At 36.1% G+C, this 15160-nt stretch overlaps 1 protein-coding gene across 23 annotated transcripts in view; it reads left to right on the forward strand.

Annotated features, from left to right (window-relative positions):
* BPTF (bromodomain PHD finger transcription factor) overlaps window positions 1–15160 on the forward strand; it is a 145002-nt gene that overhangs the window by 59447 nt on the left and 70395 nt on the right. For 20 of the 23 annotated variants that reach the window (XM_026512443.4, XM_026512438.4, XM_026512437.4 and 17 more), the window contains 2 exons: window positions 9964–10152; window positions 14797–14984. In XM_026512443.4, coding sequence (XP_026368228.2) covers window positions 9964–10152; window positions 14797–14984 — 377 coding nt within the window. The remainder of the gene's footprint in view (window positions 1–9963; window positions 10153–14796; window positions 14985–15160) is intronic. The other 3 variants (XM_026512444.4, XM_026512442.4, XM_026512448.4) reach the window with 1 other exon arrangement.

Below are 15160 nucleotides of genomic sequence, written 5' to 3' on the forward strand. Positions count from 1 at the left end.
AAACCTTCAGAATGTATTCAGACACCTAATTTAATGACTCAGGCTAATCAATAAAAGACTGTCAGATTGGAAAGTGTTTGGTATGGAAAGATGTTTTTTGATAAACTTTTTCATTAAAGTATAACATATGGTAAAGTGTTAAGTAAAAAGCTTGATAGAACACACCCGTATAACCACATCATGCCCCCCTCTTAGCCACCACCATGCCCACTCCCACAAAGGCATTTACTATCTTGACTTCTGTAACCATCAATTAGGATTGCCTTTAAAAAAGATAATAAATGATAACACAGCATGTACTTTTTGATGTCCAATTTTTTTTTACCTCAACAATATATGAGAGCCATCCAAGTGTTGCTTGTAATAGTAGTACATTCTATTTTATTGCAGTATGATATTCTGTTATACAGATATATAATGATTACTAATTATAATTATTCATTTTCTACATTGATGAGCGTTTGAATGGTTTCCATTTGGGGACCATTGTGAATAATGCTACTATGAATGTTCTTTTACATGTTTTTTATGCACCTGTATGTACATTTCTAGAGGTGTAAGTCTAGTTGTGAATTTCAAATCCAGGTCATTCAGTTTGTGTATGCTCATCCTTAATATGGCTAGTTTTCTAGGGGCGCCTGGGTGGCGCAGTCGTTAAGCGTCTGCCTTCAGCTCAGGGTGTGATCCCAGCATTCTGGGATCGAGCCCCGCATCACGCTCCTCCACTAGGAGCCTGCTTCTTCCTCTCCCGCTCCCCCTGCTTGTGTTCCCTCTCTCGCTGGCTGTCTCTGTCAAATAAATTAAAAAATAAAATAAAATCTTAAAAAATATATATATGGCTAGTTTTCTAGAGTGATTATACAAGTTCAGACTTCATCAGTAGTCTGTGAGAGTTCTAGTTCCTCTGCATCCTTGCTAACACTTGGTATCATCAGTGACATTTGTTTTTTCCCTTTATTTTACCCATTCCGATGGCATTGTAGGGATATCTTATTGTGGTTTGAACTTGTTGTTCCCTGGTTGTTGAGCACTTTTTCGTGTGTGTGTATGTGTGTGTATGCATATATTTGTTAAATATATGTATACACAGCCATTTGGCTACCTTCTTTTGTAAACTACCTGTCAATTCTTTTGTTTTCTCTTCTGTGGTGTCTTTTTCGTTTGTGGTTGTTTTCATAACGGAGGGTTAAATCCAGTCCCTCTGCTCCATCTGGAAGCCTAAGTACCTACATTGATTTTTTTTTTTTAAGATTTTATTTATTTATCTGACAGAGATAGAGACAGCCAGCGAGAGAGGGAACACAAGCAGAGGGAGTGGGAGAGGAAGAAGCAGGCTCATAGCGGAGGAGCCTGATGAGGGGCTCGATCCCATAACGCCAGGATCGCGCCCTGAGCCGAAGGCAGACGCTTAACCGCTGTGCCACCCAGGCGCCCCACATTGATTTTTTTAAGTGTTAACCCAGTCTCTTAGAATAAATACCACTTGGTTGTGATATGTTTTCATTTTTATATACTGTTGTATCCAGTTTATTAATATTCCATTTAGGAGTTTGCATTAATGAGTGAGATTGGTTTGTAATTTTCCTTTTCTAATAATGTCCATGTCAGGTTTTGGTGTCCATATTATGCTGGCCACATTAAATGAGTTCCCACTTCTGCTTTTGTCTGTAAGAGTTTCTGTGAGTTGGTGTTATTTATTCCTTAATTAAATAAAAGGCTTTTTTTTCCCCCCTGAAGCCACTTGGTCCTAGAATTTTCATTGTGGGAAAGATTAATTTGAGATTTCATTTCTTTGATGGATGGATTGCTGATTGGCCTTTTGGCTGAGATCAAGTGCTGCATTTCCCTGATGGAGAGTGGGCTATTCATATTTTCTGTTGTTTTCTTATGTCAGTTTAGTAAGTTACATTTTTCTAGGTATCTACCTATTTTGCTTAAATTTTAAATTTTATTGGCCTAAAAACATCCTATCTTTTTATGTCTATAGGATCTATAGTGATGTTCTTTTTTTTTTATCCAGAAATTGGTTATCTGTTCTCTCTTAATCATTTTACAAAACTGTTAACGATTTTTATTAGTCTCTTTTTAAAAAAATGACTTTTTTTGCTTTGGTGATCCTTTTTTATTGTGTTTTTTTTCTAGTTTATGTCTGTTCATGTCTTCGTTTTTTCCTTTTATTTTCTTTGCATCTTCGTGGATTTTTTTTTCTGTTTTCTTAATAACTTTATTGAAGTATAATTAACATACAAAACGATATTTACATATTTAATGTATGCCATCTGATAAGCTTGGAGATAAATATGCACCCATGAAACTATCACCATAGTCTGTGGCATAAGCATATTCATCACCTGGCTTTTTTCCTCCTGCTTTTAAAATTTTTACTTTTTATCGTTGTTGCTGATTGCATTTAAAAAAAAAAAAATAAAGAGCTCCTCAAAAGAGTATCCTAGCTACATTTAGATGAAATACTATTTCTCCCCTGGCTCCTTAAGATGGATGCTTTGATGATTTTTAGTTTTTATTTATTTTTTCTATTCTGTCAAGGCTATAATTTTCCCTTTATGTACTGCTGTAGCTGCATCCCACAAACTTCTGTGTTGTCTTTGTCATTCAGTTTAAAATACTTTCTGATTTTCATTATGATATAGTTTTCTTTTTAATCCATTCTGGTTATCTTTTTTGTTATTTATTTTTAGCTTAAGCTACTGTAATGAAAGTAATTGTTGAGGTTTTATGGTTCAGTATATGGTTAATATTGATAAATGTCTCATGTACACTTAGAGTAGGCCAAGGTTTTGAATTGTGTTGTTCAATTATATATGCCTGTTATGTTTTTTTCCCCTCTTCCTTCTCTGTAAGGTATTTTAAAATTATTTCTGTTTACTGTGGAGTTGCCTTTTTCCCTTTTAATTTTTTTCAGTTTTTGCATTATATAGTTTGAGGCTGTATAATTAGGTGCACATAATCTTCATATTTCTTGTTGAATTAACTTTATCATTGTAAAATATCCTTTGTCTTCAATTTTTTTGAAGATTTATTTGTTGACTTTAGAGAGAGAGAAAACGTGCATGAGAGTAGGGGGAGTAATAGAATCTCAAGCAGGCTCCCCTTTAAGCATGGAGCCTGACGTAGGGCTCGATCTCACAACCCTGAGATCATGAACTGAGTGGAAATCAAAAGTCAGACACTCAACTGACCGAGCCACCCAGGCATCCCATAAAGTGTCCTTTATCTTAAGTAACATTTCTAAGCTATAATAGCTTGCTTTTGGTTAGTGTTTGTATTATGTATCTTTTCTAGAATAGAAAGATTTTTAAAAAATAACCTGGGAATTTAGAATTTCCTTTTTTTTTTTTTAAGATTCTTTAAATCTTTAAAATCTTTTTAAAAAAATTATTAGAGAGAGAATAAGCAGGGGGACGGGCAGAGGGAGAAGCAGACTCCCCACTGAGTAGGGAGCCCAGTGCGGGGCTCCATCCCAGGACCCCGGGATCATGACCTGACCTGAGGGCAGATGCTTAACTGACTGAGCCACCCAGGTGCCCCTAGAATTTCTTTAGAAATATATCCAGAATCTTTTTAGAAACACATCTACTTTCAGGGCACCTGGGTGGCTTGTCGGTTGAGCATCTGCCTTCAGCTGGGGTTGTGATCTTGGGGTCCTGGGATCAAGCCCCTCGTTGGGCTCCCTGTTCAGTGGGGAGTCTGCTTTTCCCTCTCCCTCTGCCCCTGCATTCCAGATATTTGCCATCTGTGTTCCAGATGTTTCATGAAAATGGTTATGTTACCAAAAACAACCCCATGTAGTAAGTATGCTATTTAGTATTACTTCTTTGTAATTGACAAAAGGCTCAGTTTCAGAGTTACATTTTTGTCCTGGATTTTAGATTAGAACCTTTTCGTACCAGAATGTCGAGTTTTAAATTTGTAAGTGGAGAAACAGACACATGACTTGCTAGCATCTTAAAGTCAAATCCACTATTGAGAATTTGTATTCAAACATAGTGCAGACAGCATTTGTTTTAAGTTAATGCCTCCAGATTTAATGCCTGGGATTAAGAACATATCAGTAGTAGATAAAACTGGCTTTATTTCTATAACTATAATTGTTTTGAAAATGTTTCCATGGACATATTGAAACTCTAACAGCTATAAAGTTAAACTAAAAGAATATACTGACTTAACCTATTTCTTAACTTTTGGGGATAATGACGTATTAAAAGGCACTTTGCTTTAGTTTTGAATTTTATTACAAGGGAAATTTGGTGGGGGTGCCTGGGTGTCTCAGTCAGTTAAGCGTCTGCCTTCGGCTCAGGTCATGATCCCAGGGTCCTTTAAAAAAATTCCCCTTTTTAACTTCAGATAGAAAAGTTACTTTTTTCCTTTGTAGTTTTTTGCGTAGAATTTTGTTTTTTAGGCTTTGGTGTTACTGTTCAGAAGTTGAAGATCAAGATCTACATGTAATTTTGGTTTGAGGGATGACTACAAAACTTATCCTATTTTTATTCGTTTGCAGTGTTTGTCATGTCTAATGAAAATAGCATTGTAAATACCAAGACCTATAATATTTGCCATAGGTCTAGAACATTTGGACTTTGAAGTTTAAAACGTACATCTGGGTGGGTGATACCTTCGTGCTGGTATTTTGAAGCAACTGCTTCAGATTTCCTTAATTTATACCCAAATGAAGTAAAGAAGTGAAGTGTTGTAAAACAGTTATTTAAAGTGTGGGGTTTTTTTTTCCTTTATTTATTTATAGTAATCTCTGCACCCAAGGTGGGGCTCAGTCCCACAACCCCAAGATCAGGAGTCACACACTCTTCTGGCTGAGCCGGCCTGGCACCCCTAGAACAATGATTTAAAGCAACAACAGCGACAATAACCGGGGTGTCTGGGTGACTCCGTCGGTTAAGCATCCGACTCTTGATCTCACCTAAGGTCTTGATCTCAGGGTCATGAGTTCGAGCAGTGCTTTAGAAAAAAAAAAACCACCAACCCAAATCGCTGTTGTAAACTGAAATGGAGGAAAACACTGTTTTCCTCTTAAGACAGATTAACTTTGGATGAACTAACAAAAAAGCTGTGTTTTATGAGTTTGTGGTAGTCCTCAGCTTTTTATAGCCTTGAGAGTTTAAATGGATACAATCTGAATTCAGTTTGCTTCCAGTGAGTTACTGGCTTTTTTAGATGAAAATACCTGGTAAGGGATTGATTGCCTGTTCTTGTATGAAGTACCATTATCTCCCTAATAGCAGAAAATACTTTCTCTAAAGTATTTTAAGATGTATATAGTCAGAATCTCTTAAGTTCCTATCTCAGAATTTTCTTAGTTTACCATACTTGGAGTATATTATGTGCTAAAAAAGCTTTTGTGGGCTGGTCTAGAATCTCTCTTTTTCTTATTCTATGAGACATTGCACTCTGAGCTCATGAGAGGGTATCTTTTCATATTGCTTCATTATTTGAGAAGATTATATTTAGACCATTATACATTGGGACTACTACACTTTATAAATCTTACAGCTGTGAAAAGAATGGTTAGTGAAGAATTTGATACTATTTGTGAGAGACTTCTTTTGTTCCAGATTTTTCTGAGTTAGTTGATTTTATTACTGGGTTGTAGCGTCAGATGTTAAATTTGGCATTTTGAAATCCTTCATATAGAAGTTTTTTACTATAAACATTTTCAAACATACATAAAAGTTAAGAGAATAGTATACTATGACTGCACCCACATTGCCATGTATCTAACACTTACATAAAAAAGAATTATCAAGATTTCGTCGTACTTGCTTCATCCATGATTTTTTTTTAACTCCTTGTTTTTTCTTTTTTTGGCTCAAAAAATGTTTCCTCTTTGACCGTAGGTGTACATTGTTAGGTAAATCACAATCCTTAGTTAATTGTACTCATCATTGGTCATTGCATAGCATCCCTTAATTTATTCATTCAGGTTTTAAATTACTTAATAATGAAAATAAATACCTAGGAACCTGTCATCCCAAACAAAAAGCTAAGTCCTGCTTTGAAACTAACCTGCATCTATAATCATCTCCCCAGTCTCATCCCCTGCCTCTGTCTCCCTTACCTGAAGTAGTTGTCACTCTGAATCCTGCTCTCACTAACATCTTCTTTTGTTTTTATAAGGGATACACAGTAGAATCAAGACTGTTGATACTGGAGGTCAAAGTGATATATAATTCACATGCTTTTGCTTCACTGAGTTGATTTACATAATTTGCTAAAAACTATATATTTCTTTTAGTTGTTTTAAACTTTATTGCAAATGTATTGTGTTAAATATATATTATTAAATGTAATGTGTTAAGTGTAATTTTTTGGAACTTAATTGTTCACTTTATATTATATTACTAATATAATGTATGTTGCTGGAGTTCTTTCATATTAATTGCATTGTAATATCCTCTGTGCAACTATACCACAGTTTTGGGGTTTTTTTTATCCCCTTTCTTGTCAATATGATTTTGGGTTCTTTCCTACCGCAGTATTTTATTTTATTTTATTTTATTTTTTTAAGATTTTATTTATTTATTCGACAGGATAGAGACAGCCAGCGAGAGAGGGAACACAAGCAGGGGGAGTGGGAGAGGAAGAAGCAGGCTCATAGCGGAGGAGCCTGATGTGGGGCTCGATCCCATAACGCCAGGATCATGCCCTGAGCCGAAGGCACACGCTTAACCGCGGTGCCACCCAGGCGCCCCCCTACCGCAGTATTTTAAAGCAAATCCCAGACATCATGTTATATCAATCTTACATAAATCTCTAAAAAATATGAATATTTTCTTACATAATTACAGTGCCATTGCCATTTTAATAAAATTGATAGCAATTCCTTAATATCATCTGTGCTGTCAGTTAAAATTTCCTCACTTAAAAAAATTTTTTTTTACATTTGTTGTGTTTGTAATAACTCCAAATAAGGTTCCCATATGATGTGACAGTTGATTTTTATATCTCTTGAGTCTCTTAGTCTAGAGTACTCTCCCCTTCCCCGACTTTTCTCCTCTATACACTGTTGACTTGTTGAAGAATCGTGTATCTTGCTATGGGATATCCTACATTCAGGATTTGTCTGTTGCCTTCCTCTTAGTGTTCTTTATTCTAAAATCTTGATTAAAATAATTTTTAAGTGTTTTTGGCAAGAATATTCCATAAGCTATGTGCTGGGTACTTCATATCATATAGCATCAAAAGGCTCGTGATGTCTGTTTGTGGTCTGCCTTTATAAATGCTGAAAGTGATCAGTGAGTTCAGGTAGTGACATTGTAAAGTTTCCTGTTAACCTCTCATTCACTGATGATCATTTCAGAATCAGTTGCTTGTTTGGAGGTTATAATATGGTGGTTTTTAATTCTTTTTTCTGTATTTGTTTAACTTAAGGAATTCTGTGAAGAATTTTCCCTCATTAACTGAGGCTGTTTGAATACTTTGAAATGTAGTTAGAGCAGGGATAAATGCTGAATTATTTTTCAGAGTCAGGAGTTGGTGTCCAGTTACCTACAGTGGTGATTCATGAGTTATGGACTTTTATACAGGGGCGTTGTTTCCTCATTTTAAATATCCGTTTGAACTCATGGGTCTTTATGTATTCAGTTTGTTTTAGTCAGTTTTAGTTATCAATTTGCTTATATTGACCAGCATCGGACAAAATTTGCATCCTTTTTCCATGACCCTGGTACTCTTAGAGAGCTTCCATGCTTTTTGACAGAATAAGATGTATGAAGCTTATCTTGCATCTTTCCTGCCCCAGACCTGGAATCAGTCATTCCTCCAAGAAGTCCTTGTTACTTTTAGTGGGGAATATTTAGAGACCACAATCTGGGCCCAGAGGTGCTTACTGCTCTTGGGCTGTCATTGCCTTTAGGCTTTTTTGGTGGGTGGTGTTAGGAAGTATGTATTTTTGAAAAGAAAAAGATCATCAGTTCATATTGACCTTTCAGATTCAGTCTGAGGATTGCATACTTAGATGTAGTTTTCTTTTTCTTTTTCTTTTTCCTTTTTCTTTCCCTTTCTTTTTTCCCCCCTTGGTTTTAAACTTGTATCTCTTCCCTTACAGTGAAAGCTTTAGTTCCTAACAGAGTAGTAACTTAAGTACACATTTGCTTTGTCCTGATATGAATGTCCATTAATAATAGCATATTATTAATATATGTCTTATTAACATCTTGGTGTACGTTAATAAGAAATGATTTTATATATCAGAGTAATTTTGTAATACCAGTATTACTGCTGACAGTAAGACCACTGAATAGCGTTTAAGGTGATATTTATAGTTCCTTATTCATCCTTATGCCATGATTCTAGTAAGCACATACAGTCAAAATACTGTGTTCCAAAGTCACTGGAAATAGTTTCTTTCTCTGTCTGGTTATGCCAACAACTTGATATACAACTAGGTTAATTTGTTTCAGTTTTCAATTTTTAGGGATTGCATTTCTAACTTTAATTTTTAGAAAAATGTAAAACATTTACATGATTCCATAATCAAACTGTGTAACTATAGAGTTTTCACATCCATCCTTTCCCTCTCTAGGTAGTCATTTCCTTTCCTTCCCTCATAGGTAGCCACATTTGTTAATTTTTGGTTATTTTTCCAGTGTTTCTAAATTTTTTAAATAAAGGCAAAATCTCCCTATAAATTTATATTTCTCTCCCCTTGTTACACAGAAGTTAGCATACTGTAACTACTGTTCTGCGCTTTTCTTTTTACGCTTAATCATTCATGTGTGAATCTGGTGATTTCCCCAATTCTTGTTATGGTACATGATATTTCATTGTGTGTATCACCTTTTATTCAATCAGTGCCCCATCGATGGACATTTTGTCTCCGTCTTTGGCCATTAAAAATAATGCTGCAATGCATAGCTCTGTAAATAAGTAATTTAGTATTTTAACCAGTGTATTTTGGAATAGATTTCAGGGCATGGGATTGGTAGGTTAAGAGTGCATGTGTAGATATTGTCGGTTCCTTTTTATCCACTTTCCCCCTTTTTTCACTCCTGCTGTATTGTGTGGGAGTGCCTATTAACAAACTGCCTCTTTACCTGAATGTATTGTGAGGCTCGGATTTTTGCCAACCAAATAGCTGGATAGCTCCATATAGTTTTACTTTGCATTTCTTTTAGTTGGAATTAAGTGAGCGTTTTCCCAAATGCTTAAAGGCCGTTTTCATTTTTTTTGTGACTGCTTACAGATTTTTTCATTTTTCTATCAGGTTGTTGAGATTTTTTTTCCTAAAAGAATAATAGCTCGTTATACATTAGGGGTAGCCTTTGTGATACACCGTCAACCACTTTTTTAACTATTTGAAGAATATCTTAGTGACAAAATGAAATACAGAAGGAAGGAGGCTCTTAATTTCTGAACTACCATGGAAAGACCTAGGCTTTCAGTTCATGGTAGTGTTCATTTTGATATAATTTTAGGAATAGTATTCTTAGTGATAACTATTAAATTGTGTTAAAATTTACAGTGACTTCAGCATTACCTTCTAGTTAATTTGGGAGCACAGAATTCAAGCAGAAAATCTTAGAGATAAATAATCTAGTTTAATGCTGTTTCTAACCCTGTTTGCTTTTTTGAAAAGTAAGAGTATAAATTTCAGATTCTGAGGGATTATCTCAAAACCAGTTCTAAGTTTTGTGGGATAGTTACATCACTTTATTCTTCTTCTTCAGCCCTGGGGTATCTGAAAGACTGTCTGCCTTGTACTAGAGACTAAGATAATAAGAGTCTGAGTTAGTAGGCTGAGAGCCTTCACAAATAACTCAGAGGGTGTTGCTTATAGATCTCAGATGTTGCATTCTTCATACATGAGCAGCTTTTCTCTTTAACTCTAGCTTTGCAATGCAGTCCTCAAACAATTAAATGTCTTTTCTGACAAAGTAGTTACTTTTCATGTGACTTCTAATCTAAAAATCAGATATTCTATTTTTCTAGAAGAACCTAACAAGACATGTGACAGCAGTAACACTAGTGCTACCACTACCTCCATCCAGCCTAATCTGGAAAACAGTAACAGCAGCAGTGAACTAGATTCTTCCCAGAGTGAATCTGCTAAGGCAGCTGATGAGCCTGAAAATGGAGAAAGAGAGTCTCATACACCTGTCTCTATTCAAGAAGAGATAGGTAAGAATACACTTCATGCATTAAAGCGAGCTTTTTAATTTTTTTAATTTTTTAATTTTTTAAATAAAAGTTTGATGGGGTGGGAAGACTTAGATTTTCTTTTCTTCTTTTTTTCCTTTTTTTTTTCTTTTTTTGAACACAAGTAGCACTTGTCATTGTTTTTATTTTAAAAAAATGCAAAAGCACACAGGAAAAAATAAATCTTTTTGGGTACCCTCCCCAGAGGTAACCACCGTCAACAATTTGGTGTGTAACATTTTCTGTCTTTCTCCATGTGGTTACATTAATGTATCTATGTTTACCAAAAGGTTTTTTTAAATTATTATTATTTTTTTACATAAATGGAATCATTCTGCATGCATTGTTCTGCATCTTGCTTTTTTTCATTCAGTAGTACATGTAGGGGATCTTTTCATTATATAAATTGAACTCATTCTTTTTTTTTTTTTTTTTTTTCCAACTGCTGCATGGTACTCCACAGTATGGATAAACAGTAACTCATTTACTATTTCTCTGTTAGTGGACATACAGGCTGTTAACAGTTTTTCTTATTATTACAAATAGTGGTGGTTTTTGTTTGTTTGTTTGTTTGTTTGTTTGTTTTGACATCCTTGGCATATATCTCTGTGTACTTACGCAAGGATTTCTGGCAGTATAGGACCAGTAGGTGGAATTGCTGGGTCAAATGGTAGGTACATTTTTAAAATAGTGATGACTGCTGCTCAGTTGTACTTTAAAAGGGATTTATACCAATAATTTACATACATATGTATTTTTTCATACTCTCACCTAAATTCATCATCAGTCTCTTTTTTGCTAATGATGAAAAGTATTTCTTTTAAAAATTTGCATATCTGCTTACTAACGCGGTTTAGTTTCTCTTTATGTGTTTGTTGAACTTTCAGTGAATTGCTTAATCATATCTTTTGCTCATTTTTTCCTATTGCATTTTGATAGTTTTTCATAATGAGTCTTAGGAATGCTTTATGTATTATGGCTGTTATCTTGGATTTTATGTATATACTTATACAGTCATCACTTGTTTTACCTCTTCCTGTTATCTTGTTATACAGAAATTTTTATATAGTTAAATTTATTAATCTTTTTCTTTTGGGTTTGTCTGGATTTTGTGTCTTACTACAGAAGATCCTATCCCAAGCATATACACATGTTTTACAATAATTTCACATAATACTTCTGTAACTTTGTTTTTAATCCTGCTCTATAATTTTGTGTATGGTAGGAGATGGAGATCTGTTTTAATTAGAACTTGTTTTCAGTTGCAAGCTGCCAAACCAGCTTAAACTAGCTTAAGTGAAAAGGGAAATTAACTAGCTCATGTAATTGGGAAGTCCAAACCATCATCAGGCATAACTGGAGTCCCAGGTATCAAAGCTTTTCTGTCTTCCTCTCTCTCTCTCTCTCTCTCTCTCTCTCTCTCTCTCTCCACCTTTTGATGTGCATATGTTTGTGTGTTAACTTCATTCTCTCCTAATACAGACAGGCTTTTTCCAAGTGGCAGGGAAGATGGCATCAGCGGTTTGTATTCATATCTTTCCAAGGTCTGTGACCCAAAGGCAAGGCCCCTACTCCTGCTCCAAATCAAAAGTCCTTGAGGAAGGAATTTGAGTGGCCTATCTTGGACATATTGTTCCCACCCCTGTGGCCAGGGCAGGCAAGGTATTATAATTGATGGCTCCAGCAAAAGTGTATGATTGGAGTGGGGTAGGAATGGTTTTCCAAAGACAGAGGAATGTTGCAAAGATAGGAAACAAATATCCCCACAGTTACACCCTTTGGTAGCTGAGCGCAAACGTATTTATTCAAATTCAAAAATGCTTCTGCCTAACACAATGCAAAGATCTCACCCACAACTGAAGATTTTTTTCAGAAACTTCCCAAAATTACCTCTGGTAGTGTAACTTTATTTACAACGTCTGTGTGTCGTATATTATTTTTGATTAGGTCTGGATATAGCTTCTCTCAATCTCACAATCCATGAGCCAAATTATGAATTTAACTGCCTGTCACACTTGTTGTCCTGATAGTGGAGGGTGTTCTTTGATAACGCCTGGCTGCCCTTGGTTTTTGGGAGGATGGCTGTGGATGAAACGTGAGAACTATATGGGAAGATCCCCCTTCTGGAGGCCATTCTGCTTTAGCAGCCTAGTTCCTTCTGGCTGTTGTCAGGGATGGGTTGCTGGGGATCTGGCAGTAGCAATCCCTCATAGATTGCCTGGGTACCCAATAGCCAGAAACTCTGCTCAGGGTCTCTGAAGGTAAAGCCCCTCTACTGGCTCTGTCGTCTGCTTTGCAGACCCAATTCCCTAGCCTTCAGGTGGATGAAGTCCTGCCTAGGCAGAATTCTGCCTCCTGCTACCCTTAAACAATGAGCTCCAGAGGCTGGGGTAAAGCAGCTCTGTCTGTACTCTGCCTCCAGGCTGCATGGCCGTGAGTCACTCCTTTATAAGAGGAGGAATGTGGCCTTTGGGCAGGGGATGTTAGATAAGCCTTGTTCTCTTCCTCGGCCCTTTCAGGTCTTACCCCTAGGGATGAATTTGCTGCCTCCTTTCCCTTGTTTTATTAAACTTAGCAAGTGTCAGGTTGCCTAACGGCTCAGTCGGAAGAGCATGCTACTCTTGACTCTTGAGCTCTGGGTAATGAGTTCGAGCCCCATGTTGAGGGTAGAGAGTACTTAAATAAATAAATAAACTTAAAAAAAAAACACCTTAGCAAGTGTCAAAGGATTGACTCTCAGCTGTATTGGATCGTTGGCTCTAAATTGAAGGGCATTTAAAAAGCGTTGTGCCTTCCCTTTCTGCTTTTAGGAAGTCCAGCTTAGATCAGATGCTGTCTAAAAAGTCTTTATTGTAGGTCCGTATAGATGGTCCCAGGAAGTAGCCACCATAGTTCAATATCTTGGCATAAAACTTTATCGTGGATAGGCTCATGGTCTGAGACCCAAGAGAAAATTGTTGATAGTCCGATTAACTGCTTTGCTGTCACACATTGCAGGTTTCTAGCTTTCCAGCCTGGGATGGAAAAACACCCAATATCCCTTACCCATCTTGATTGAGTCAGTGCCATATATTGGGTCAAAAATCTTAAAATACTCTGGATTATTTAGAATTTTTTGGTTGTAAGTGACAGAAATCCACCAGACTTGCTTAAAATAAAAAGGGAATTTAATTGGGTCATGCAATTGGCAAGTCTAGAGGTAGCGCATTATTGGACCCTGGGCACCAAATGAGGTTATTGCGGGTCTTCCTTTTATCTCCACTTTCCCCCGCCTCCCACCTGCCCCCATGATGAGCTTATTGTCTCGTATTATTAAAAGTTTTTTCCATGTTGTGGGATAAAAAAAGTAGACAGCCTCTTATTTATACTCTTTTTGTTCGCTAACACAAAAAGCACAACTGGGGCACCTGGCTGGCCCAATTGGAAGAACATACAACCCTTGGTCTCGGGTTTGTGAGTTCAAGCCCCATGTTGGGTGTAGAGATTACTTAAATAAATAATAAAATTTTTTTAAAAAAAGAAAAAGACCGTTTATTCATCTCCCGAATTTAAAAATTAGAGTAGTATGCTGAATGGCTTGGGCCACATAGCCAGATCTAGGACAGTCACTGTGGCCAGGTGGTGATGGCTAAGCTGGAGGAGGTTGTTCACCCAGTATGGTAGGATTTGTGGCCCCCGCTGAATCATAATTGAAGTGGGGGAAAAGCATCTTCCCAAAGGAAAGAAAGGGTGTTGGTCAGATAAAATTAAGAAATGTTTCCTAAATTGTCTTTTATATTTTTCAGAATAGCCAGTTTTCCCAGTCTAATTTTTTTCTCTACTCAAAATGCCATCTTTATAATATATTGTAAATTTTATGTTTGGCCTTTCATTTGCCAGTGACACACTGTTCTTCATTTTAAAGAGCTTTAAATTAAACAGAGAGAGAAATCTTGTTCAACTGTCTGGCCAATGGAAATTGGATGGTGATATGATAGTTTTAAAAATGTAGGGAAATTTTCAGCCAAAGTGAGATTTATGGCAAAGCAGTAATTGTCCCTTGGTGGTGCAGTCTGTCACTTTAAAAAATTAAGTTGTTATGAAAATGTGAGAGGCCTTTATTATAGTAAAAAAACTAATTTAGTTGATTTCACATGTATAATTATTTGCATACACAGATAATTCTAGGTTCCTTAGGTGAAAATTCACTTGGTATTTATATTTATAAACTTTAAACCATTAGGTTTTTAAATAATTTCAATGGAAATCTTTCTAAAATTAATTATACCCTTTACTTTTTGTACAGGAACCATACTGAATATATAGGCAGAGTTCTATTAGTGTGCATTTTGAGCTACAATGTTTGTTGCTTATACATTTGTAGTAGCCCTTCATGCTTTCTAGTAGATGAGCTTTGAAACAGATAACTTGGCATGTTTGAATTTTCTGTACAGTAATAACTGACTCACAGTAAAGTTCTCTTAAGTAAAACCTTTAAGAATTAATATGTTTGCTTTGGCTATTCAAGGACTTTTTGTTTACTTTCTGGATCTTAGATGTGCATCAGATAAGAGTTTTGGATAAATAAGGTGTTGTTATAAATAACTTACTGTTAGCAATTACTTTTGGCTTTTCATCTGATAACAGGTGATTTCAAATCAGAGAAGTCTAATGGGGAAATAAGTGAGTCTCCTGGAGCAGGAAGAGGGGCATCTGGGTCAACTCGAATTATCACCAGATTACGGAATCCAGACAGCAAACTTAGCCAGCTGAAGAGCCAACAGGTGGCAGCTGCAGCCCATGAAGCAAATAAATTATTTAAGGAGGGCAAAGAGGTATGTTCTTTCTGTTTAAAACAAAAAATCTCTGGAATGTGAAATAATTTTATTTATCAGACCTGAAAAATAGGGGCAGGAAGTGTGGACCTACTCTTGAATTGTATTTTTCTACTTCCAAGAGTGTAGTGGGTAGCAGGTTAAAAGTGATTAGGTCTATAATACATATAATACAT

This window comes from Ursus arctos, unplaced genomic scaffold (assembly GCF_023065955.2).
Source record: "Ursus arctos isolate Adak ecotype North America unplaced genomic scaffold, UrsArc2.0 scaffold_24, whole genome shotgun sequence".
Lineage (NCBI taxonomy): Eukaryota > Metazoa > Chordata > Mammalia > Carnivora > Ursidae > Ursus > Ursus arctos.